This window comes from Bufo gargarizans, chromosome 7 (genome assembly GCF_014858855.1).
Source record: "Bufo gargarizans isolate SCDJY-AF-19 chromosome 7, ASM1485885v1, whole genome shotgun sequence".
Lineage (NCBI taxonomy): Eukaryota > Metazoa > Chordata > Amphibia > Anura > Bufonidae > Bufo > Bufo gargarizans.
The window spans coordinates 114,761,124-114,788,251 of record NC_058086.1 but is presented as its reverse complement, the minus strand read 5'-3'; the positions used below and the strand labels follow the sequence as shown (position 1 = coordinate 114,788,251).

The 27,128-nt window shown below is 43.1% G+C and overlaps 1 protein-coding gene across 1 annotated transcript in view; it reads left to right on the top strand.

The window, feature by feature from the left end:
- The window catches only part of HMCN1 (hemicentin 1), a 655,003-nt gene extending 629,154 nt beyond the window's left edge, over positions 1-25,849 (top strand). Inside the window, 6 exon segments of the mRNA XM_044300627.1 lie at positions 18,184-18,297; positions 18,715-18,840; positions 20,168-20,296; positions 20,374-20,493; positions 21,340-21,466; positions 25,381-25,849. Of these exon segments, the coding sequence (XP_044156562.1) occupies positions 18,184-18,297; positions 18,715-18,840; positions 20,168-20,296; positions 20,374-20,493; positions 21,340-21,466; positions 25,381-25,747 (983 nt within the window). The 3' untranslated portion in view covers positions 25,748-25,849.
- Positions 25,850-27,128: the final 1,279 nt, after the last annotated feature.

The following is a 27,128-nucleotide window of genomic DNA, read 5'->3' as shown; positions in this document are numbered from 1 at the left end:
ACAACACGTTATGCATGAATCCATGATTATTGTATACTTTAGAAGTTCATCTCTTCGAATACCATCAAATAGTTTACATACAGCAGATATTCCATAATCCCACCTTTACCTCTCTTAAAGGGATTCTGTCAGTTAGTTTTAGCATATAGAACCTTTACATGTCCTGCCAGATCTCCACTAGCATTTCTGTAATATACATTTGCCATAGCTAGGATGCTTTTGTTTAGTTAGAATAACGATTTTATAAATGTACTAATTAGGTCAGTGCAGAGCCCAAGGGGCTGTTACCATAGTTTCAGGAGCCCAGCACCACCTATTGTGAAAGAACCCAGCACCACCTATTGTGAAGGAGCCCAGCACCACCTGGCATCTTCCAACTACCCTCTCTTTTCCCCCGACTTCACTCAGTTGAACCTTCATAATCCTGTGCAGGACAGCTAGCGCATGTGTAGTTTGTAACCTGAGGTTGATTCCTCTACAAGGCTGATGGATCTGGTGCTGCTCCTGGCCCCCCATCCCCCTCCCCCTTCATCAGTCATGGAGTGTGAGCTGAGAGGATTCCCCTAGTTAGACCTTTGTGAGGATGGGTGACCAACCGACTACTAAGGATGTCTCAATGGTAATTGAGTTTGCCATCCCTCTCAGAAGGTGTAAAAAAGGCCCCCATTTTGGACCAGTAGTAAGTGTCTAACATTGTAGAGAGCCAGTAGTCATCCCTTTGCTGAATGGTGATAATGCAGCTGGCACTAAGCAAGCAATTCAGCATGCATCTGGCCATTTACGCAAGGATTCCTTGCCTCCATCTCCACTGCATACTGCCACAGTCTGTTGGGGTCATCTGTGTTATCTTCGTCATCCTTTAGCTCCTCCCCTGTCACTTGGGCAGATAAACCACCTAGGTCTGTATACAATTCCTGGGTGTTTATGTCCTCCTTCTTCTCCTCCGCCTTTGTCAGTTCAGCATCCGCAGGGCTCAGGTGGTCATAGGATGTAGGCGCCACATCTTCTGTTCCCTCGCCAGTCAGATTTATCAGCATCACATCCAGTACATGAAGGAGTGGAATAACATCAGTAAAATATAAATTTTTGCATATTACACTAAACTGTGTAAAGTATTTGACACAGAAGAGGACAGTATACTGCTACAGATAGATCTGGATAGATTGGAGGCTTGGGCTAGTGCCCCCAGTCTCTATCTGCACTATCTTCCCCTCCTATAATGTAATTTCCCTCCCCCTCAGTAGAGATGTCGCAAACATATAATTTTCCTTTCGCGAACGCAAATTTCTACAAATGTTCGCGAATGTGCGAACCGGGCGAACCGACATTGACTTCTATAGGCAGGCGAATTTTAAAACCCACAGGGACTCTTTCTGGCCACAATAGTGATGGAAAAGTTGTTTCAAGGGGACTAACACCTGGACTGTGGCATGCCGGAGGGGGATCCATGGAAAAACTCCCATGGAAAATTACATAGTTGACGCAGAGTTGGATTTTAATCCATAAAGGGCATAAATCACCTAACAATCCAATATATTTTTTTTTTAACAACGTGGTTTAAAACATCCAGTGTGTGTATACGATCAGGTATGATGTTGTATCGATCAGGTAGTATAAGGGTTACGCCCGCTTCACAGACATTGACAGACCAAACTCCCCTTTTAATGCACCGCAAACAACCGCAAACAGTCCATTTGCCCAACCGCAAACTTCCCATTTGTACAAGGCTGGATACCAAGCTAGCCATGTCCCGTTGATGTCATTGAAGGTTTCTTCCTCCACCCAGCCACGTACAACACCAAGGGTCTCGGAAAGGTGAATTGAATTGATTTTTCAAATGGGGAGATGGTTAAAAAAAACGCTGGCTCCCTCCCCTTTGTTTGAATCCACGGTCACTGCGTCTGCGCCGTGCAATTTACTGTCCCACCCGATATGAGTGCTATTTTCTATAGTTCTCTCTTCTCATCAGTTTAATCCCTGTTACGTCCCCAATCTGGGGTCCATTTATTAAATTGATTTTTCGAACGGGGAGATGGTTAAAAAAACGCTGTCTCCCTCCCCTTTGTTTGAATCCACGCCATGGTCACTGCGTCTGCGCCGTGCAATTTACTATGAAAAAACATCCAGCCGTCCCGATCGCTTTTGGTCTGATCATAATGAAGCAACAGCTTTATCATCTGGGGTGTGGCAACATTGCCAACATACTCATAGAGGTGATGATCGCTTCATTGTGATACGCAAGCCCCTTCACCACAACAGGGTAACGATCACGAAAGGGGAATTGACATTGTATGTGCCTTTTTTGTTTTTGTTTTGTTTTTGCAGCCACAGTGCAGCACCAGAGGCCAGAAAAATTAGGTATGTACACATGCCTGAAAAACAATGTAATTGTTGCAGCCGCTGTTGTAGCAGCGGCCAGAAAAATTTATGTTTTCAAGGCAGAAAGGTGACTAAAACATTGCGGCTTGAACCCTAGTTGGTGGCGCAGAATTCACGAAAGTCATCCGGTATGCAGACATTAAATACAGCAGCATGGGGACCATTTTGAGACCAAGACATGTCATCAGGCCTTTTGTTAGTCAAACATATCCCCTACTGTCAGTCCCTTCGGGATCCATGCCTCATTCATCTTAATGAAGGTGAGGTAATCAACACTTTTTTGACCGAGACGACTTCTTTTTCAGTGACATTGCCTCCTGCTGCACTGAAGGTCCTTTCTGACAGGGCACTTGAAGCGGGGCAGGCCAGAAGTTCTATCGCAAACTGGGATAGCTCAGGCCACAGGTCAAGCCTGCACACCCAGTAGTCAAGGGGTTCATCGCTCCTCAGAGTGTCGATATCTGCAGTTAAGGCGAGGTAGTCTGCCACCTGTCGGTCGAGTCGTTCTCTAAGGCTGGATCCCGAAGGGCTGTGGCAATGTGTGGGACTGAAAAAGCTCTGCATGTCCTCCATCAACAAAACATCTGTAAAGCGTCCTGTCCTTGCCGCCGTGGCCGTGGTAGGAGGAGGATTACTTTCACCTCTTTCCCTGTTAGATTCCCGTTGTGCTGTGACATCCCCCTTATAAGCTGTGTAAAGCATATTTTTTAGTTTGGTTTTGAACTGCTGCATCCTTTCTGACTTCCGGTAATTTGGTAACATTTCCTCCACTTTCTGCTTATACCGGGGGTCTAGTAGTGTGGCCCCTCAGTACAGGTCGTTCTCCTTCATCCTTTTTATACGAGGGTCCCTCAACAGACATGCCAGCATGAAAGACCCCATTTGTACAAGGTTGGATGCCGAGCTACTCATTTCCCGTTCCTCCTCCTCACTGATGTCATTGACGGTCTGTTCTTCCCCCCAGCCACGTACAACACCACGGGTCCCAAATAGGTGACAACAACGAGCACCCTGGGATGCCTGCTGTGGTTGGTCTTCCTCCTCCTCAAAGCCACATTCCTCCTCTGACTCCTCATACTCCTCTTGCAGCGTTGCCGCAGGTCCGGCAAGCGATGATGACAAGGCTATTTCTGGTGGTTATGGTGACCACAACTCTTCCTCTTCACGCTCATCTACAGCCTGATCCAGCACTCTTCGCAGGGCACGCTCCAGGAAGAAAACAAATGGGATGAGGTCGCTGATGGTGCCTTCGGTGCGACTGACTAGGTTTGTCACCTCCTCAAAAGGACGTATGAACTTACAGGCATTGCGCATGAGCGTCCAGTAACGTGGCAAAAAAATTCCCAGCTCCACAGAGGCTGTCCTAGCACCCCGGTCATACAGATACTCGTTGACGGCTTTTTCTTGTTGGAGCAGGCGGTCGAACATTAGGAGTGTTGAATTCCAACGTGTCGGACTGTCGCAAATCAAGCGCCTCACTTGGATGTTGTTTCGGCGCTGAATGTCTGAAAAGTGCGCCATGGCCGCGTAGGACCGCCTGAAATGGCCACACACCTTCCTGGCCTGCTTGAGGACGTCCTGTAAGCCTGGGTCCTTAGACACAAAGCATTGTACGATGAGATTCAAGACATGTGCCATGCACGGCACATGTGACAACTTGCCCAAATTCAATGCCGCCAACAAATTGCTTCCATTGTCACACACCACTTTCCCGATCTCCAGGAACCCAAACCCCTCCCTCCTACACCAGTTCTTGAGCCACTTGTTATTCTCAATCTCCCGCTGCCTTTCTTGTATGGCCGATGGTACAGGTAGTATTTTGGAAAAGGTCCTTGCCCAAAGCTTTTGACCTAAATCCCTGAAAACATTTTTAAGGACTCTCCATCTACCTCTTTGTTATTGGTTCCGATATGGACCATGACCGCTGAATCTTCCCCAGCTCCTCCCAGTAATCTGTCAACCCTATCTGTGATGTGTCGAACTCTAGCGCCAGGAAGACAGCACACTGTTTGGCGATCACGGTCTTTGTGACAGATCGCTCTATCTGTTCCCCTAATAATTGAGTCTCCCACTACCAGCACCTGTCTGGCCTGCCCTGCTCTCCTGGTTCCCTGCTTACTAGAGCTGACATTCCCCTTACTGACAGAGGAAGTGTCCGGCTGCAGCAGTGCCGTCCCTGGACTGACATCCCCCTCATCTGCCAAACGTGCAAACTTGTTGTGGTGTGTCAGATCAGGGTTAGCCTCCCTGGCACTCTTCCCTCTACCCCGCTTTCTAACTGTTACCCAGCTAGCTACCTCACTTTCCTCAGCCTCCACTCTGTCACCCTCCCCCTCATCTACCCTAAAGAGGACTTGCTCGGTGAGAAGCAAACTCTTTTGCAAATTGTCAATGCCTCTCGGTGTTGCAACTTGCACGTTTAGAGATTCGATTTGCGATTCCAAACAGGTAATTTGCTCACATCTTGAACAAAGATATACACCCTCAAACGACTGTTCCAGGACTGCATACATCATGCAAGATGTGCACTGGACTGCGTTGTCAATTGTGCAACACATACTAATGGGATTACACCACAAAAGTGAAAAAAAACTATATAATGTAGTAGTAAGAAACTGGCTAATTGCAGTCCCCCACTAAAGTCCCTGAATCTAAAGTCACTTAATCTTAAGTCACACACTTACACAACCACAACTGTATATAAAATACACACAATCCCTCCTCCTATCCCCCATCTACCAATAAAATGTCTAATTGCAAATCGATAAAAGCTGTATACAAAGAAGTTCACCAATACCATCTGTGCAACCCACACAGGGTTAGAGGGTCCCGACTCCCATAGGCCTTGACACAGCCTGCTCCTTTCCAGACTGGGAGAGCCCTGATTGAGGAGCTCAGCCCACATTTATCCAAGCTCCTCAGCTGACTTCTAATTAACCTCCATACCAGCCTAGCTGCTGCAGACAAAGAGAAACCCCTATTTTCCAAGGCTTTCTTGTTCTCACCCAGCTTGCTCTGGGTGAGATACACCACATGAATGGCCTTCCTATGGCCTTTTGGCAGTTCCACTGCCACAGTGAATAAAGCCTTATTGGATTGGAGATGCTGCAGTCATATCTTTTGTGGTTGATATCGTCATAACCCCTATGGATCAGGGTAATTGGACTGGCTGATGCATTCCTGACATTCCATAACTGAAGGTATTGTGTGCTGCTCTACATATATTTTATTCTTTGCCCGATTGCTGGTAAAACACATGATGAGGAGTAGTAGTAGGAGGATTATCAGGAGGAATAGACGAAGGGAAGGAATGACCGCTTCCCTCTGGTGAGGTTGAGGAGCCCTGACTGCTGGATAAGGTGTGCGGGCCACTGGGAGATGCAGCGATTGCTGCGTTAGGCTGTACGGCTACATTAGTGCCATGGTTTCCCCACACCACTTTATTGTGATGTAGAGGAAAAGGTCCAGCTTGGTTAAAAATATTATTACCTTTATTTTTCAGTGTAAATAAAGGTAATATTTTTAACCAAGCAGGACCTTTTCATCTCCATTTCAAGTAACGCTGTGGTTCTCGGCGTGGTCTGTGCTTGGTGTGACGGGGTTTGAGCACACCTATACTTCCTTTCTACTTTATTGTGATGCTCCATGTGTTTACACAGGGCCATGGTGCGTTTCACCTTCTCCCCACATATCCTGCATATCACCACACTAACGTCCTCCAGCGAGTTGATTAAAAAATTCCCACTGTGCCAAGTATGGCATTTTACCCCACCACTCCATGATGACTGCTTTCTGATGCCTTTATGAACCCTTGCACCACCAGTTGTTTACTGAAAAGTAGGCTCCTGAGTAGCCAGTCTACCCTGGGTGCATTTGACTCCACATTTCCCACTGCTGACTCATCCGCACACTTCCACCCTGATACAGTCTCAAGAGTGATGCACAATAAGTATCTACAACAGAACAGATTGGGTTTAAATGGCGCAGCAGATGAACTACATAAACGTACCTATATATTAGCCCCCCTGTTGACAATGAGTCTAATGCACAGTAAGTCTATGTATAACAGAACAGATTGATTATTAATGGCGCAGCAAATGAAATAGGTAAACACGCCAATATATTAAAAATAGAAGGGCACTCTCTAAAGTAAATGGGAACAGTGGGTATTAATGGATGCAAATGTATTGATATTTTTAAAATATATGACTCAACAGTAAAATTCACAGTATTATTAGTGTAATAAATAAAACACCATTGAAGATAAATTCGAACAATAAATGTTTCAACAATAAGATCAACATTCCACATAAAAATCAGCAATATTCAATGAAAAAACAATATTCGATATAAAATCGATAAACACTGGTTGTTCGAATATATCAAAAATGCCTAACAACAACTCTGGAAGTCCACATTAGTAATGGTAATACAGTCTCGAATGTTCAGGTCCCAATTTTCGATTGATAACACTCCAATATTCGAGTCTCAGTAAATTAACAGCTGTACATAGAGCGGCGTCCTGCTCTTTAAGCTGCAACAGCGGCGTCCCGCTGTAATTTAAGTATTCAAAACCTATCGCTTACTTCAAAGACAATTCTTAGTAGGGGGTCTCGTTGCACCTATTAGCTGTGTCGGTGCCTTATTCACAAACTCTGTTTGCTCCTCAAGAAGATCCCCACGCTCCTGCCGGAAGTTTGCCTAGTCTCGCTGAAGGTGAGTTTCCCTTTCAAGCAGAGACCTCCTACAGTGGGCGTTCACAGGATCGGTTTGTAGTTAAAGCACTCGCCTCCAAGATCGACCGAAAGTCAGTCTTTTTTCCAAATATGGGGTCCGTTTACCATACGCGTTTCGGGGTTAGAGCAGTTGACCCCTTCATCAGTGGCATCAAAGCTTAAAGAGCGGGACACCGCTCTATGTACAGCTGTTAATTAACTGAGACTCGAATATTGGAGTGTTATCAATCGAAAATTGGGACCTGAACATTCGAGACTGTATTACCATTACTAATGTGGACTTCCAGAGTGTTTTTAGGAATGTTTGATATATTTGAACAACCAGTGTTTATCGATTTTATATCGAATATTGTTTTTTCATCGAATATTACAGATTTTTATGTGGAATGTTGATCTTATTGTTTAAACGTTTATTGTTCGAATTTATCTTCAATGGTGTTTTATTTATTACACTAAAAATACTGTGAATTTTACTGTTGAGTCATATATTTTAAATATATCAATAAATTTGCATCCATTAACACCCACTGTTCCCATTTACTTTAGAGAGTGCCCTTCTATTTTTATTTCATTTATACTCCTCTTTCAGAGTTGGTGCACCTCACATGGTTCCCAGCTCACTCTAGTGCGACATATTTTCCTTTTTAAACGCCTATATATTAGCCCCTCTGTTGACAATGAGTCTGATGCACATTAAGTCTATGTATAACAGAACACATTGAGTATTAATGGCGCAGCAGATGAACAAGATGCTCAGGGCGATTATACTGAGCCTGCTCTGTCCCTTCAGTCTCCCCATGCTCAGCCTGCAATGTCTAAAAACTCTCCCTACGATCTCCCTGCACTGTCCTTATCCAATATTCCACAATTAAAAGATTGCTAAAACACTGTCCCTAGCACTCGCTACCTCTCTATCTATGCTCAGTTCACAGTAAAATGGCAATGCTCGCTTGGGATGAGGCTTTTATAGGGCTATGACATCATGACAAATTCATTTTATTTTGATTCGCTCAACACTAGTCTAAACCATTAAAATGTAAACATAATATAATAAATAATATAAAAATAATTTTCTTGTGTGGTGTAAGCCGTAACGGAAAAAAAAGAAAAACGCATTTGTCCCAACTTGTCCCCCCCCCCCCAATTTTTTTAAATAACAGTGATCAAAAAGTCAAACGAACCTCAAAAATTGTGCCAATAAAAACTACGTTTGGTATCACCAGAAATTGCATTGACCCATAGAATAAGGATGTCATGTCATTTTTAGCATACAATGAATGCCAAAATGTTAAAACCCCAAAAACCTTGGCAGAATGTTTTTTCAATTTCAACCCATAAATAATTATTTTTCCCATTTTCCAATACAAGACATGATAAATTAAATCATGACAATACAATACAACTTGTCCTGCAAAAAATAATCGTATGTCTATGTGAATGGAAAATTTAAAAAATGATTGCTCTTGGACCGCGGAGAGGAAAAAATGAAAATGCAAAAAACGAAAATGCAAAAAACGAAAATGGTCTTGGTCTTGAAGGGGTTAAATTGAAGTCAATTATTTCTCCTGTGCATCCATTTGGACTAGCAGGAGGCAGAGTATAACAAACATGTGAAAGTATTGTCCTCTGTTGACAAGTCATCGCATTATCTAAAAGTTGACCCTTTTTAAGCTCAATAGTTGGGTTCTCTTATTCACAACTGTGCAATCAATAAACTGTAGCCAAAAGGAGGAAAGTATAGGCTAAATTACATGATAATTGTGTAGTGCAGGTAATTACAGACGTGGCCATACCAAATATGTGGTGGGAATTTTTTTTTTGCATTTTTTTCCATTGAATTTTTTTTTTCAATGGAACCCCATGATCTAATTTGTGGGGTGCCAATGGTAGACAGAGGGAGCCCTCTCCCTTTAAACCACTTAGATGCCACGGTTGCTATTAACTCGGCATCTAAGGGATCAAACACCCAGATTGGCGCATCTGAAGATTCAGATCTTTAAAGAGGAGATATATGCAGTGCTTACACTAGATCAGGCATGCTCAACCTGCAGCCCTCCAGCTGTTGCAAAACTACAACTTCCAGCATGCCCAAACAGCCTACAGCTATCAGCCTACAGCAGGGCAGGGTAGGAGTTGTAGTTTTACAACAGCTGGAGGGACGCAGGTTGAGCATCCCTGCACTAGATCATAGCCTAATGCCTCATTATGATGCCTGTAAAAATGCATGTTGTTAGTCACTAACGAGTTAAAAGTTAACCTCCAAGCTGCTCATTCATTTCATGAAGAATTCTTGCAAGGCCACCCCTCCTCAGATTTTACTAATTTTAGCTAATCTATGATGAACATATTATATGAATTAATATATGATACTAGCAGAAGGACCCGGCTTCGCACGTGTATGGTTCATCTATTTCATTTCATATTTCCATGTGTCATAAAAAGAAATTAACAGTATCCCCCATAGCAGTGACCTCTAGAGTACCCAGCCCCTTAGCAACACCTCCACAGTGCCCGCCCCTTTAACATTGACCTCCTCAGTGCCCGTCCCTTTAACAGTGACCTACACACTGGCCGCCCCTTTAAAATTGACCTCCACAGTGCCCGCCCCATTAACATTGACCTCCACAGTGCCCGACCCTTTAACAGTGACTTTCACAGTGCTCGCCCCTTCAACATTAACCTCCACAGTGCCCCTTCTTTAACATTGACCACCCCTTTAACAGTGACCTTTATAGTGGCCACCGCCGCCCCTTTAACAGTGACCTCCACAGTACCCGCCCCTTTAACAGTGATATCCACAGTGCCCACCCCTGTAACAGTGACTTTCATAGTGCCCGCCTCTTTAACAGAGACCTCCACAGTGCCTGCCCCTTTAACAGTGACCTCCACATTGCCCGCCCCTTTAACAGTCACCTCTACAGTGCCCACTCTTTTAACAGTGACATCCACAGTGCCCACCCCTTTAACAGTGACCGCCCCTTTAGCAGTGACCTCCACAGTGCCCGCCCCTTTAACTGAGACCTCCACAATGCCCGCCCCTTTAATAGTGACCGCCCTTTTAAAAGTGACCTCCACAGTGCCCACCCCTTTAACTGTGACCTCCACAGTTCCCGCCCCTTTAACAGCAAACTCCACAGCTCCCATCTGTTTAATAGTGGTCCCTGCTCCCCACCCATGTAGCAGTGTAGTTGTGCCATCAAATATTTAAGGACTTGCGAACTGCTAAAACCTGTGATCAGATGTTATGGCAACCTGGAGTAGGACCTGCAAGCTTCTATTGGCTAATAAGGGACATGTGACCATGTAAACGGCAGTTCGGATTAAATGGGAACCTGTCACCTGGATTTTTGGTATAGAGCTAAGGACATGGGTTGCTAAATGGCCGCTAGCACATCCGCAATACCCAGTTATAGCTCTGTCTGTCGTAAAAATAAATTAACAGTATCCCCCATAGCAGTGACCTCTAGAGTACCCACCCCCTTAGCAACACCTCCACAGTGTCCGCCCCTTTAACATTGACCTCCTCAGTGCCCGTCCCTTTAACAGTGATCTCCACAGTGCCCGACCCTTTAACAGTGATCTCCACAGTGCCCACCCCTTTAACAGTGACCACATATTTAACAGTGACCTGCACAGTGCCTGCCCCTTTAACAGTGACCTTCACAATGCCCTCCCCTTTAACTGTGACTTTCACAGTGCTTGCCCCTTCAACAGTAACCTCCACAGTGCCCCTTCTTTAACAGTGACTTCAACAGTGCCTGCGCCTTTAACAGTGACCTCTGCAGTGCCCGCTCCTTTTAACAATGACTTCTACAGTACCTGCTCCATTAACAGTGACTTCCACAGTGCCCGCCCCTTTATCAGTGACCTCCTCAGTGCCTGCCCCTTTAACAATGACATCCACAGTGTCTGCCCCTTTAACAGTGACTTCCCATTTTAACAGTGACCTCCACAGTGCCCGCCCCTTTAACATTAACCACCTGCTTAACAGTGACCTTTATAATGGCCGCCCCTTTAACAGTGATATCCACAGTGCCCGCCCCTTTAACAGTGACATCCACGGTGCCCACTCCTTTAACAGTGACTTTCATAGTGCCCGCCTCTTTAACAGTGACCTCCGCAGTGCCCGCCCCTTTAACTGAGACCTCCACAATGCCCACCCCTTTAATAGTGACCGCCCCTTTAAAAGTGACCTCCACAGTACCTGCCCCTTTAACAGTGACCTCCACAGTGCCCACCCCTTTAACAGTGACCTCCACAGTTCCTGCCCCTTTAACAGCAAACTCCACAGCTCCCATCCATTTAATGTAGCAGTGTAGTTGTGCTGTCAAATATTTAAGGACTTGTGAACTGCTAAAACCTGTGATCAGATGTTATGGCAACCTGGAGTAGGACCTGCGAGCTTCTATTGGCTAATAAGGGACATGTGACCATGTAAACGGCAGTTCGGATTTAAAGGGAACCTGTCACCTGGATTTTTGGTATCGAGCTGAGGACATGGGTTGCTAAATGGCCGCTAGCACATCCGCAATACCTAGTCCCCATAGCTCTGTATATTTTTATTGTATAAAAAAAAAACGATTTAATACATATGCAAATTAACCTGAGATAAGTCAGAGCTTGAAAATATGACTCTTTTCTGGTCGCACAAGTAAGATAAACTTACTTTTATGTTAATTGTATTGTATGTTAATTTGCATAAAAGGCAGTAAGTACAAAAATCCATAATACTTATTGAATTTGTCTGCAAATGAAATTAAAAGTGTAATTTATATGTTTAGGGTAACACAATGAGCATTTAGAAATGCTCAGTGAGCGTAGCATAGTAGAGGTGACAGGTTACCTTTAAGTGAAAGGTTTGCTAGCTTCTATTGGCTAATGCAGGTCAGGTAAGTACCAGAGAGCTGAGACCCGGTCTAAAACCTTCCCGGACACCTGATATACCTGTGTGCCAAATTTGGTGAAGATCGGTCCAGTCGTTTGGTCGCTCATAAAGAACATACAGACAGACAGACAGAAACTAATTTTTATATATATACAGGGAGTGCAGAATTATTAGGCAAATGAGTATTTTGACCACATCATCCTCTTTATGCATGTTGTCTTACTCCAAGCTGTATAGGCTCGAAAGCCTACTACCAATTAAGCATATTAGGTGATGTGCATCTCTGTAATGAGAAGGGGTGTGGTCTAATGACATCAACACCCTATATCAGGTGTGCATAATTATCAGGCAACTTCCTTTCCTTTGGCAAAATGGGTCAAAAGAAGGACTTGACAGGCTCAGAAAAGTCAAAAATAGTGAGATATCTTGCAGAGGGATGCAGCACTCTTAAAATTACAAAGCTTCTGAAGCGTGATCATCGAACAATCAAGCGTTTCATTCAAAATAGTCAACAGGGTCGCAAGAAGCGTGTGGAAAAACCAAGGCGCAAAATAACTGCCCATGAACTGAGAAAAGTCAAGCGTGCAGCTGCCAAGATGCCACTTGCCACCAGTTTGGCCATATTTCAGAGCTGCAACATCACTGGAGTGCCCAAAAGCACAAGGTGTGCAATACTCAGAGACATGGCAAGAAAGGTAAGAAAGGCTGAAAGACGACCACTACTGAACAAGACACACAAGCTGAAACGTCAAGACTGGGCCAAGAAATATCTCAAGATTTTTCTAAGGTTTTATGGACTGATGAAATGAGAGTGAGTCTTGATGGGCCAGATGGATGGGCCCGTGGCTGGATTGGTAAAGGGCAGAGAGCTCCAGTCCGACTCAGACGCCAGCAAGGTGGAGGTGGAGTACTGGTTTGGGCTGGTATCATCAAAGATGAGCTTGTGGGGCCTTTTCGGGTTGAGGATGGCATCAAGCTCAACTCCCAGTCCTACTGCCAGTTTCTGGAAGATACCTCCTTCAAGCAGTGGTACAGGAAGAAGTCTGCATTCTTCAAGAAAAACATGATTTTCATGCAGGACAATGATCCATCACACACGTCCAAGTACTCCACAGCGTGGCTGGCAAGAAAGGGTATAAAAGAAGAAAATCTAATGACATGGCCTCCTTGTTCACCTGATCTGAACCCCATTGAGAACCTGTGGTCCATCATCAAATGTGAGATTTACAAGGAGGGAAAACAGTACACCTCTCTGAACAGTGTCTGGGAGGCTGTGGTTGCTGCTGCACGCAATGTTGATGGTGAACAGATCAAAACACTGACAGAATCCATGGATGGCAGGCTTTTGAGTGTCCTTGCAAAGAAAGGTGGCTATATTGGTCACTGATTTGTTTTTGTTTTGTTTTTGAATGTCAGAAATGTATATTTGTGAATGTTGAGATGTTATATTGGTTTCACTGGTAAAAATAAATAATTGAAATGGGTATATATTTGTTTTTTGTTAAGTTGCCTAATAATTATGCACAGTAATAGTCACCTGCACACACAGATATCCCCCTAAAATAGCTAAAACTAAAAACAAACTAAAAACTACTTCCAAAAATTTTCAGCTTTGATATTAATGAGTTTTTTGGGTTCATTGAGAACATGGTTGTTGTTCAATAATAAAATTAATCCTCAAAAATACAACTTGCCTAATAATTCTGCACTCCCTGTATATATATATGTATATATATATATATATACAGGTACTTCTAAAAAAAATTAGCATATTGTGATAAAGTTCATTATTTTCTGTAATGTACTGATAAACATTAGACTTTCATATATTTTAGATTCATTACACACCAACTGAAGTAGTTCAAGACTTTTATTGTTTTAATATTGATGATTTTGGCATACAGCTCATCGAAACCCAAAATTCCTATCTCAAAAAATTAGCATATCATGAAAAGGTTCTCTAAACGAGCTATTAACCTAATCATCTGAATCAACTAATTAACTCTAAACACCTGCAAAAGATTCCTGAGGGTTTTAAAAACTCCCAGCCAACCCCAGCCTGGTTCATTACTCAAAACCGCAATCATGGGTAAGACTGCCGACCTGACTGCTGTCCAGAAGGCCATCATTGACACCCTCAAGCAAGAGGGTAAGACACAGAAAGAAATTTCTGAACGAATAGGCTGTTCCCAGAGTGCTGTATCAAGGCACCTCAGTGGGAAGTCTGTGGGAAGGAAAAAGTGTGGCAGAAAACGCTGCACAACAAGAAGAGGTGACCGGACCCTGAGGAAGATTGTGGAGAAGGACCGATTCCAGACCTTGGGGGACCTGCGGAAGCAGTGGACTGAGTCTGGAGTAGAAACATCCAGAGCCACCGTGTACAGGCGTGTGCAGGAAATGGGCTACAGGTGCCGCATTCCCCAGGTCAAGCCACTTTTGAACCAGAAACAGCGGCAGAAGCGCCTGACCTGGGCTACATAGAAGCAGCACCGGACCGTTGCATGTCATTCGGAAATCAAGGTGCCAGAGTCTGGAGGAAGACTGGGGAGAGGGAAATGCCAAAATGCCTGAAGTCCAGTGTCAAGTACCCACAGTCAGTGATGGTCTGGGGTGCCATGTCAGCTGCTGGTGTTGGTCCGATGTGTTTTATCAAGGGCAGGGTCAATGCAGCTAGCTATCAGGAGATTTTGGAGCACTTCATGCTTCCATCTGCTGAAAAGCTTTATGGAGATGAAGATTTCATTTTTCAGCACGACCTGGCACCTGCTCACAGTGCCAAAACCACTGGTAAATGGTTTACTGACCATGGTATTACTGTGCTCAATTGGCCTGCCAACTCTCCTGACCTGAACCCCATAGAGAATCTGTGGGATATTGGGAAGAGAAAGTTGAGAGACGCAAGACCCAACACTCTGGATGAGCTTAAGGCCGCTATCGAAGCATCCTGGGCCTCCATAACACCTCAGCAGTGCCACAGGCTGATTGCCTCCATGCCTCGCCGCATTGAAGCAGTCATTTCTGCAAAAGGATTCCCGACCAAGTATTGAGTGCATAACTGAACATAATTATTTGAAGGTTGACTTTTTTTGTATTAAAAACACTTTTCTTTTATTGGTCGGATGAAATATGCTAATTTTTTGAGATAGGAAATTTGGGTTTTCATGAGCTGTATGCCAAAATCATCAATATTAAAACAATAAAAGGCTTGAACTACTTCAGTTGGTGTGTAATGAATCTAAAATATATGAAAGTCTAATGTTTATCAGTACATTACAGAAAATAATGAACTTTATCACAATATGCAATTTTTTGAGAAGGACCTGTATATATATATATATATACATATATATATATATATATATATACATATGAGACTAGCAGAAGGACCTGCCTTTGCACAGGTATATTTCATCTATTTAATTTTATGTTTCCATGTGTCGTAAAAAGATATCGACAGTTTCCCCCATAACAGTGACCTCTACAGTAACCGCCTTTTTAACAATGACTTCCACAGTGCCCGCCCCTTTAACAGTTACTGCCCCTTTAGCATTGATCACCCCTTTAACAGTGACCTTCATAGTGGCTGCCCCTTTAACAGTGACCTTCACAGTGCCCGCCCCTTTAACAGTGACTTCCACAGTGCCCACCCCTTTAAAAGTGACTTCCACAGTGCCCACCCCTTTAACAGTGACTTTCACAGTGACCGCCCCTGTAACAGTGACTTTTACAGTGACCGCCCCTTTAACAGTGACCGACCCTTTAACAGTGAACCCCCCATTTAACAGTGACCGCCGCTTTAACAGTGTCTTTTACATTGGCCGCCCTTTTAACAGTGACATTCACAGTGACTGCCCCTTTAACAGTCACTGTGAATGTAACAGTGACTTTCAAAGTGTTTTCCATAACAACTTGGGTTGTTATGGAAACCTGGAGTAAAACTGTGTTTATGGCAGTTGGGATTTGAAGAGAAAGACTTGCAGGCTTATATTGGCTAATGTGGGTAATTTTTGGGGAATATCTCAGGAACAGTACGTCCTAGAGAGCTGAGACCCGGTCTATAACCTTCCCGGACACCTGATGTACCTGTGTGCCAAATTTGGTGAAGATCGGTCCAGTCGTTTGGTCGCGCATAAAGAACGTCCAGACAGACGTCTAGACAAACAGATAGACAGAAACTCATTTTTATAATATAAGAGATGAATAAATGATGATGAATGAATGAAATGATGAATATATATGATGCCAGTAGTTTCTCCGGTCACTCTCCCCATTTGCTATAGGCATTACAATGTTATGGAACATGGAGAAGCCATTCCAAATGTTCCAGTGACTTACTTTCCTACAAAGTATGCAAAGAATGATGAAGAATTTGCTGGGCTCTCAATAATTTAGTAGTGGGGTTGTTATTACGTCATAACTACATAACTATCGGTGTTGGGGTTGTGACTGGACCCAAAAGCCAGTGGGTCCCATATGCCCCTCTCACGATATTAAGGTTGATTGTACTTCTTTGAATTTCTTTCCAATGCTCTGATATCTGGCAGCCTGTGTATTGCAAATTTACTCATGGAGTGACGGAGACAAGGGAAGAATATTTATGATGCACAGGCTGCCAGACATCCCTCACTGCCAGAAAGTAGATCATTAACCATTAATGCCAAAAGTAACAGTTGTTCAGTATGTGGTAAAATAATGGAAGCTGTGGAGAAAAATGCAGATGGGCAGCTGCAAAGGTTACAGTGTTCTCATAGTGCATATTTGTATGAGACTACTGAGCTGTACAGGAGATTAAACTGGTGGTGGTGTGTAGGGGTATTTACTAACTGATGTGAAATCCATATCCGGATTTACAGCACAGGTAAATTAAATACATCCATAGAACTGTATAAAAAGCACAATACTGTGTGAAACCCACTCCCTCTGTCAAACACCTTAGATCAGGTATGTTCAACCTGCAGCCCTCCAGCTGTTGTACAACTACAACTCCCACAATCCCCTGCTGTAGGTTGACAGCTGTAGGCTGTTCGGGCATGTTGGGAGTTGTAGTTTTGCAACAGCTGGAGGGCTGCAGGTTGAGCATGCCTGCCTTAGATACTATGGTCATTATTGATAAGTGGACAACTTCAGTAAGAGAAGATGTAACTGATCTGAAATCTCTTTTTATTGCGTAGAACGACCATTATTTGGCGGCTGCATTATTGAGGTATACTGCCATACATAGAGTTGAGCTGCTGTATCTATGCCTGCTGTGTTCGAAAAGTTGTCTGAAATATGCTTCCAATTAGAGATGAGCGAAAAGATTCTACAGAATCCATTTGTCTAATTATCAGGACTATTAGAATCATTTTGTCCAATCACCAGGGGTTATGCAAATGAAGAAGCCCTGCTGATTGGACAAATCAGTTGTAACAGCTCTGCTGATTGGACGAATCAATTCTGTAGAATCTTTTCGCTCATCAAGTTCCAATGTATAATGTTTGGGGAGGATGGGTCAAAACATAGGTCTTGGGGGCTAGTGCCCCTAATATTTTAAGAGCCTGACAATTAACCTGCCTGCTACTATTGCTTTGATGGGCCACACAGCCTGGCATAAATCAGTAGTAACTATTACAAATTTAATAATATTTTATCAGAGAAAAATGCAATGTTCTCATTTTATCCCCCATGCTTCTTGAACTAAATTCCTCTATGAAATTTCTGCTGAATCTGTCTCAAGACAGACAAGCTCACAGTATTCATCAGATTATGTATGTCAATAAAAGTCTATTGAGCGTGTCGGGGAGGAGTGAGCAGGTAAAGAGACTGTACCAGCTAAAGAGAGTTTCTGTCCCAGCCCAAGTGCATACAGGTCAGTACTTGACGCTAATTTACTCCATAATCCTGCGGCTGCCTCTAAGTGAGAGAAAGACATTTAGAAAGCAGTGTATGGGGGCTAATCTCCACTCAAAAGTTACGGACATGCTGGAGTTGACAAGTGTGAGGAGGAGTTGTGCGGGGAGGCCCAAGCAGAACTTTTGCACTAGTTCCTGTGAGCCTTTAGTTACACCCATGGATGACATTAATCAATATTAGATTTTCTATGGGAATTCTTCGTCCTCAAAATGAAATATAAGACTAATAATATTTTCTGCACATTTGAATTCTATTTTCCTTAATTTAGTTTATTTTTTCATATAATTTCAGATATTAACGAGTGCCAAGAATTAAATCCCTGTCATCAGCGTTGCTTTAACAGCATTGGAAGCTATCACTGTGGCTGTGATCCAGGTTTCTATTTGAAAGGCAGAAGATGTTTTGGTAAGTCTGAATGGATCCAAGTGGATAATTCATGTCAATGGATGTCCAACCAGCCACTTACAGGTTGCTACAAGCAGAGCACACTGGAGATGCAGTTGTAAATGGGGCAAAAAGCAGCCAGTACTGTAATGACATTTTTATGGATGACACTGTAGCTGGCACAATTTGTAAGTGCTGTTATGAGGACACTGAGCCATTGCTATTGGGAGGCTCTAGATATCCCTGCTCGAGAGACCGTGTGGCTTACACTGTGGGCCACTGGGGCTGCTGCTGTTATGAGGACACTCAGCCATTGCTATTGGGAGGCTCTAGATATCCCTGCTCCAGAGACCGTGTGGCTTACACTGTGGGCCACTGGGGCTGCTGCTGTTATGAGGGGCACAGGGACAATGTTCACTCATGTATTTGTCTCTGCAGACATGAACGAATGTCGTCAAAGTGTCTGCAGACCTGACCAACTGTGCAAAAACACACGTGGAAGTTATAAGTGCATTGACTTATGTCCCAGTGGACTTTCAAAAACAGAAAATGGATCATGTGTTGGTAAGATTTATATTATCAGTGCTGTTATTAATTGTTTCTACACTCATCCACTAAAGAATGGCATTTCACAGGCCAGTCTTAGGCTACTTTCACACTAGCGGCAGCCTTCTCCGACAGGCTATTCAGGCGGGGAAAACCCCTTCCAGATCCGTGCTACCGCTAGTGTGCCATGCCACCGGTATGGGGGCGGGCTGGAAGTCCAACCACAGCACGGCAAACATGGCGGGAGGCGGCTGGAATAAAACTTCAACATGATCCTGTTGCATCAGTTATGCATAGGATTGCACAGGATCCATTTTTTTTTACAAGATCCAGAGCCATTTGCGTCTGATATCCGTTCTTAGACGGAAACAAAGGTACTGCATGCAGGTCTTTTTTCCCCCATCTAAAAAAACGGCTTTCAGACTGAAATGGCTCAAATTGATGACAACTGATGCATCAGGATTCATTTTTTTTTACAAGATCCAGTAAAAAAAAACGGATCTCATTGCATCAGTTGTCATCTATTTGAGCCATTTGCGTCTGATATCCGTTCTAAGATGGAAACAAAGGTACTGCATGCAGGTCTTTTTTTCCCCATCTAAAAAAACGGCTCTCAGACTGAAATGGCTCAAACGGATGACAACTGATGCATCAGGATTCATTTTTTTTCACAGGATCCAGTTTTTTTTTTTTTTTCTCTCTCTTTTCTTCTGACAGATCAGAAGAGCGGAAAGCTAAACAGTGATGTGCAGCCATATTTGATCAGTTATTTCCATCAGTTATTGCGAGCCAAAACCAGTAGTGAAGCCTACACAGAAATAAGGTATAATGGAAAGATCTGCTCCTGTTCTGTGTTTTTAAACCACACCTGGTTTGGGTTCACAATAACTGATGGAAATAACTGACCAAATAACTGAAGTGTGAACTCAGCCTTAGTAAAAAGCCTGCTGGTGTAAGATGCAGCCAATTTGTTAAGAGGTGCAGGCCTGTACCTATTATACTGAAATACACAAGTACTCCCCTAGAACCAGAATATGGCACCCCAGGAGAGACCATATGGTAACACACCGAGTATCAGCAGCTCTGTAATATGTACGGCATTTCAGAGGTGCACATAGCCTTTCTGCTGACAAAAACTGAAACAGCTCCCCCATGCCAATTTTTTTTATCTAACCCCTTTGCCACAATGAAAGTGCTCATTGCCCATGGCTCTTCTGCTGCCCCCTCTTGCTCCTACCTGGTGCTGCCTGAGGTGATCGCCTCACCTGGCCTCATTGGTGGTGCACCCCTGTTACGATATGTAATTATGGTTGTACATAAAAAAGCCCTTTTCTTTTTGTTATAGATATAAATGAGTGCAAAGAGGCCACACATCGGTGTAAAAATAATCAAATATGTGAAAACACGCATGGTAGTTATGTCTGTGTTTGTCCACGTGGGTTCAGGTCTGAAGGTCCTGGGAAGCACTGTGTAGGTATGTCACATCCAGGGTGAGTCTTTTGCCGTGTTTGGACTGTTACATTCTTACAATTTAATCACCATTCTACACAGACATTAATGAATGCGACAATCAAGATGTGTGCCAACATGAATGTAGAAATATTCTTGGAAGTTACCAGTGTGTCTGCCCCCCTGGTTATCAACTCATGGCCAATGGCAAGTCTTGTCAAGGTACGACTAGGCAGTATTAATTAGCATACCAAAGTTTTAAAGAATGACATCATATGTGGAAGAATGTACCCAGCTAAAAGGAGGTAAACGACGGATACCCCCGATTTGTGGTGTTGTCCGGTGAGAGGCCACATTCATAGCAGAATGTTAAATAGATCTCTTCTCATTCTGCCTTAAAAGGTACAGATCACAAGATAAAAAGCTAAAAGCAGACACAATGGGCCAGATTTATCACTGACAGCTCACTCCACTTTCATATATGGCTAAAGTCAGTTTTAGCCAAGTCAGATTTATGATCGGCCCTTTAAGACTGTAATAAATGTGGTTTGATGGTAGCAGTTTGTCCGTCAGTAAGCAGCTTTACAAAAGTCGCACATCTTTACGAAAAAGTCGCATGTTCTAGTAAAAAGTCTCATAAGATAAGCACGGTCCTCACTGGAGTGAAATTGCGACATTTTTGCGACTTTTTAAATAGTCCCAATAGTAAATCTGTCTAGAGATTCATTTACATAGGAAAACACGCCCACTTTCAGAAAACTGGCGAGCATAGTGCAGAGCAGAAAAAAGTCGCAAACTTGTGCGCAGTTTTAGCATTTGGGACTTTTTTGGGACTTTTTCACTCCATTATTCTGACCTGAGCTAATGATAAATGTGGCCCAATGTGTCTAATGTGAATATTTCTTCAGTCTTCATACGGTAGATAATGTGTCATTTCCTTATTTTGAATGATTCACAGTAAAGGGTGTGGGAAATATGGGTCTCATTTCTTTGAACACTTCACTAAGTTCTAGCCAAAGCAAAGTGATCTCTTCTAACAACTACATCATTTACACATTGATTTCACAGATATTGATGAATGTCTTCTACAAAATATTCAGTGTGGGATAAACCAGCTGTGCTTTAACATGCGAGGAAGTCACCGATGTATTGATACCCCTTGCCCTCCAAACTACCTGCGAGACTCTTCTTCTGGGTATGCTACACTTACTAGCTGATGTATGTTGTGAAAAATATACAGCCCGTCCTTATTGGAATATGTTCATCGCAAATATTCTAATCGCTAATTTTAATTGAGAATATTAGAACTTCGAGAATTCGCAAATATCTAGAAAATAGTGCTATATTTTCGTAATCACGAATATTTTAGATTTTTTTCGTCAGTACCCATGATCCCTCACTGCTTCTTGCTTGTGGGCCAATGAGAAGGCTGCAATGTCTTTGACTTTAGGAGTAGAAAATGACAGGAGAAAATAATGACAGGAGATCACAAATTCTAAAATTCGTGAATATATGACAAATATTTTCCCAAATATTTGCAAAATATTGTGAATTTGAATATTGCCCCTGCCACTCATGACTGATTATTAAACTACTGCCTTCACTGTGCGCTAGAACGAAGCTTTGAGCGGATGAACCTTTCCACTAGTAAATGAGTGGAGTGGAAGTGAAAATGGGTCCAATTATACTTTCCAGCCATCCCTCAAATTTTTTATTTGGGTCTGATCACAAATTATTCGATGAGAATGAATAAACATTACAGGTACATAGGTAATTTACCGTATGTCTATGAGCAAACAAACACTAAATAAACCCATGAAGTTAGTGTCAGGCTTCAGTCACACGTTCCTAGTACACGTTTGTCATATGGCAAGTGTTTCCATACATATGTACCGTGGAGAATACAAGGGTACGCTGTTCAAAGTAGGTTTAAGAAGGCTGTACTGAGAAATACTTCTCCACTATTGGCAGGCACAGTGTCTGTAGAGGCCTAGGAAAATATTTGGCAGCAAGGATTGGTTCCTACAAGGTACAGATCAGCCAGCAGGGGTATTTAACCCTTTCCTGACGTGGTGACTTTCCGTTTTTGTGTTTTCATTTTTTGCTCCCTGCCTTCCCAGAGCCATAACTTTTTTTTTTTCCGTTTACATAGCTGTATGAGGGCTTGTTTTTTGTGAAAAAAAAAAAATACTTTGTAATGACACCATTTAATATTACAGGAAGCAGGAAAAAAATCCAAATGGGATGGAATAATAAAAAAAAAAACACAAGTCCATCATTTTTTTAATTTTTTTTTACGATGTTCATTAGGCAGTAAAAGTGACTTGTGCGTCATTCTCTAGGTCAGTACAAATCCAGCAATACCACATATGGAAAGTTTTGCTTACGTTTTAACACCCAAAAATTTTTTAACTTTGGAAAAAAAAATATATATTTTGATCGCCATATTCTGACCCCCATAACTTTTTTATAGTTATGTCTATGGAGATGCATAGGAGCTTTTTTTTGCGGGGGAATCTCTAGTTTTTGATGTTGCTATTTTAGGGTGCGTAAAACATTTTGATCACTTTTTATTACATTTTTTGCAAGATAAAATGATGGAAAAAAAGGCAAATTGGGCATTTTTTTCTATTATGCCATTCACTGTATGGTCTAACTTTTCAAATATTTAAATAGTATGGGCGTTTTCGCATGCGGCGATGCCCATGATGTTATTTTTTTATTCTTTATTTTTTTGGGGGAAATGTTTATATATTTTTTTGTAGAGTTGTACAGAATGATGGAAAATGGTCCCTTATTCTGTACTGAAATCACAGTTTAGTGCTTCCAGCTGTTGGCCTGAAGTGGCATATACTAATAATGAGCCTGGAAGCCTTTCACGCGAGCGGGTATTCCGCGCGGGTGCAATGTGTGATGCGAACGCATTGCGCCTGCACTGAATCCTGACCCATAGATTTCAATGGGTCTATGTACATGAGTGTTGTTTTCCACGCATCACTTGTGCATTGCATGAAAAATCGCAGCATGTTCTATATTCTGTGTTTAGGCCCCTTATAAGTGAATGGTGCTGCGTGAAAATCGCATCTGCAAGCAAGTGCAGGTGCGATGCGTTTTTCACAGATGGTTGCTAAGAGATGTTGTTTGTAAACCTGATTTTTATAATGCGCATGAAAAAACGCATCAATGCGCATTGCACCCGCGTGTTAAAAAGTGAATAACTGAATGCAATCGCAGCCAAAACTGAATGAATTGCTTGCATGCGAAATCACGCATTATTAACTAATGCACCCGGAACGCATCCAGACTTAATCCATATCGCTCGTCTGCAAGGGGCCTTAAATGTCCGCGGTCTGACCGCTGGTTGCACACATTAGCTGCGGGTGCCTGCTGTATGAGACAGCAGGCATCCGGTTGCTATGGAGCCTGCTCTGCTCTGATCTTTAAAGACCCGACATGCGCAGTACATGTATGGCGGATGTCAGGAAGGAGTCAAACGGAATTTGACACCTCTATGTAGCCATATTATATAGCCAGAAAATTCCCCAGATTATTACACTATTGATTTTAAATAATTGTATTAATTATAATAATTATTTTAACTAAATAGTGTGATAATCTGGGGAATTTTCTGGCTACATAATGATATAAAACATCCCCTAAACACTATAGGGTCTTTTTTCTGTTTTTGTGCCCTTTTAAGACTACGTAGTCATACATGACTGGTTCTGCTCCTCCTGAGTCAGAATTGCTCATCTTCTGTTCATACTCCACCCTGCCCGTCTCCCAGCTGTGCACCTTGAAAGTGCTGCTTTAGTAACATAGTAACGCCGTTTCTAAGGCTGAAAAAAGACATCTGTCCATCCAGTTCGGCCTGTTATCCTGCAAGTTAATCTAGAAGAAGGCAAAAAAACTGTGAGGTAGAGGCCACTTTTCCCCACTTAATGGGGGAAAAATTTCTTCCCGATTCCAATCAGAATAACTCCCTGGATCAACGACCCCTCTCTAGTACCTATAGCCTGTAATATTATTACGCTCCAGAAATACATCCAGGCCCCTCTTGAATTCCGTTATTGTACTCACCATCACCACCTCCTCAGGCAGAGAGTTCCATAGTCTCACTGCTCTTACCGTAATGAATCCTCTTCTATGTTTGTGTAGTACATTGAGAGAGTGCACATAATGGAGAGGACATCCTGAGCTTCAGCTCTCTCAATGTCTTAAGGCTCTTTCACACTTGCGTTCTTGTCTTCCGGCATAGAGTTCCGTCGTCGGGGCTCTATGCCGGAAGAATCCTGATCAGTTTTATCCTAATGCATTCTGAATGGAGTGAAATCCGTTCAGGATGTCTTCAGTTCAGGACCGGAACGTTTTTTGGCCGGAGAAAATACCGCAGCATGCTGCGCTTTTTGCTCCGGCCAAAAACCTGAAGACTTGCCGCAAGGCCGGATCCGGAATTAATGCCCATTGAAAGGCATTGATCCGGATCCGGCCTTAAGCTAAACGTCGTTTCGGCGCATTGCCGGATCCGACGTTTAGCTTTTTCTGAATGGTTACCATAGTTGCCGGGACGCTAAAGTCCTGGCAGCCATGGTAAAGTGTAGTGGGGAGCGGGGGAGCAGCATACTTACCGTCCGTGCGGCTCCCGGGGCGCTCCAGATTGACGTCAGGGCGCCCCAAGCACATGGATCACGTGATCGCATGGCACCACATCCATGCGCATGGGGCGTTCTGATGTCATTCAGCCGCGCGGACTGTAAGTATACCGCTCCCCCGCTCCCCGCTCCTACTATGGCAACCAGGACTTTAATAGCGTCCTGGCTGCCATAGTAACACTGAAAGCATTTTGAAGACAGATCCGTCTTCAAATGCTTTCAGTACACTTGCGTTTTTCCGGATCCGGCGTGTAATTTCGGCAAGTGGAGTACACGCCGGATCCGGACAACGCAAGTGTGAAAGAGGCCTAACACCAATGCTTTGGGGTCACACAGTGGGGGAATAAAGGAGGAGTATGAACATAAAAGACAGTGAACACAACTGGAGCAGTACTATTTATGTAATACTGTTGCAATAATTTTTTGTCAAATGACACACATGTTTGTGCACCACCAGGTACTGTTTGAAGAAGTGTGCTGTAAATGACGTGGAGTGTGCCCTCAGCCCATATGCCCTGCAGTACAAGCTGGTCTCCCTCCCATTTGGCATTGCTGCCAATCAGGACTTGATTCGCTTGGTTGCATACACACAGGACGGAATACTACATCCCAGAACAACATTCCATATAATTGGTGAAGACCCCACGCTACCATTCTCTATACGGGAAGAAAATATGAAGGGAGTGATTTTCACCAACAGACCCCTTAAAGAGCCTGAAACCTACAGAATGAAAGTGAGAGCGTCATCATACAGTGCAGAGCGCAGCATCGAGTACCAGACGACCTTCATCGTGTATATTTCTGTGTCTCCCTATCCCTACTAAGCCAGCTCTGGTCTCCAGTCACCTGTCCCGCTTCTCGGCAATTTAATACTTGAAAGACATTACAGTCCACAAAATAATTTTATTAAATAAATGTCAACAACCGTTTTTTTAAACTTTTTTTCATGTTTGTTTTCTCATTCTTAAAAACTCATTAACATCACACATCACAGGCACATTACACATTACATGCTCATTACAGATTGCACATCACAGGCTTATTACACATCACACATTACATGCCCATTACCCATCACACATCAGTCTCATTACACATCACACACATTATACATTACAGGTTTGTTACACATCACACATCACAGGCACATTACACATTACATGCTCATTACAGATTGCACATCACAGGCTCATTACACATCACACATCACACATTACATGCCCATTACATGCCCATTACACATCGCAGGCTCATTACACATCATACAGTACATGCCCATTACCCATCACACATCAGTCTCATTACACATCACACACCACAGGCTCGTTACACATCACAGGATCATTACACATCGCAGGCTCAGTACACATCATACATTACATGCCCATTACCCATCACACATCAGTCTCATTACACATCACAGGATCATTACACATCGCAGGCTCAGTACACATCATACATTACATGCCCATTACCCATCACACATCAGTCTCATTACACATCACACACCACAGGCTCGTTACACATCACAGGCACATCACACATTACATGCTCATTACAGATTGCACATCACAGGCTCATTACACATCATACAGTACATGCCCATTACCCATCACACATCAGTCTCATTACACATCACACACCACAGGCTCGTTTCACATCACAGGATTATTACACATTATACATTACAGGTTCGTTACACATCACACACCACAGGCTCGTTACACATCACAGGATCATTACACATCGCAGGCTCATTACACGTCACTCATTACAGGCTCATTACACATTGCAGTCTTATTAAACTTTACACATCACACACCACAGGCTCAATACACATCACATGCTGAATACACATCACAGGCTCATTGCACATCACAGGCACATTACACATCACTCATTACAGGCTGATTACACATTGCAGTCTTATTACACATCACAGTCTCATTAAATATCACAAGGTCATTACACATCACACATTGCATGTTCATTACATATTACACATCACAGGCTCATTACATGTTTTACATCACAGGCTCATTACATATCATACACTCATTACACATCACAGGCTCATTACCCATCACACAGCAGTCTCATTACACATCACACCGCAGTCTCATTACACATCACAGGCTCATTACACATCACACAGCACCCTCATTACACATCACACAGCAGTCTCATTACACATCACAGGCTCAT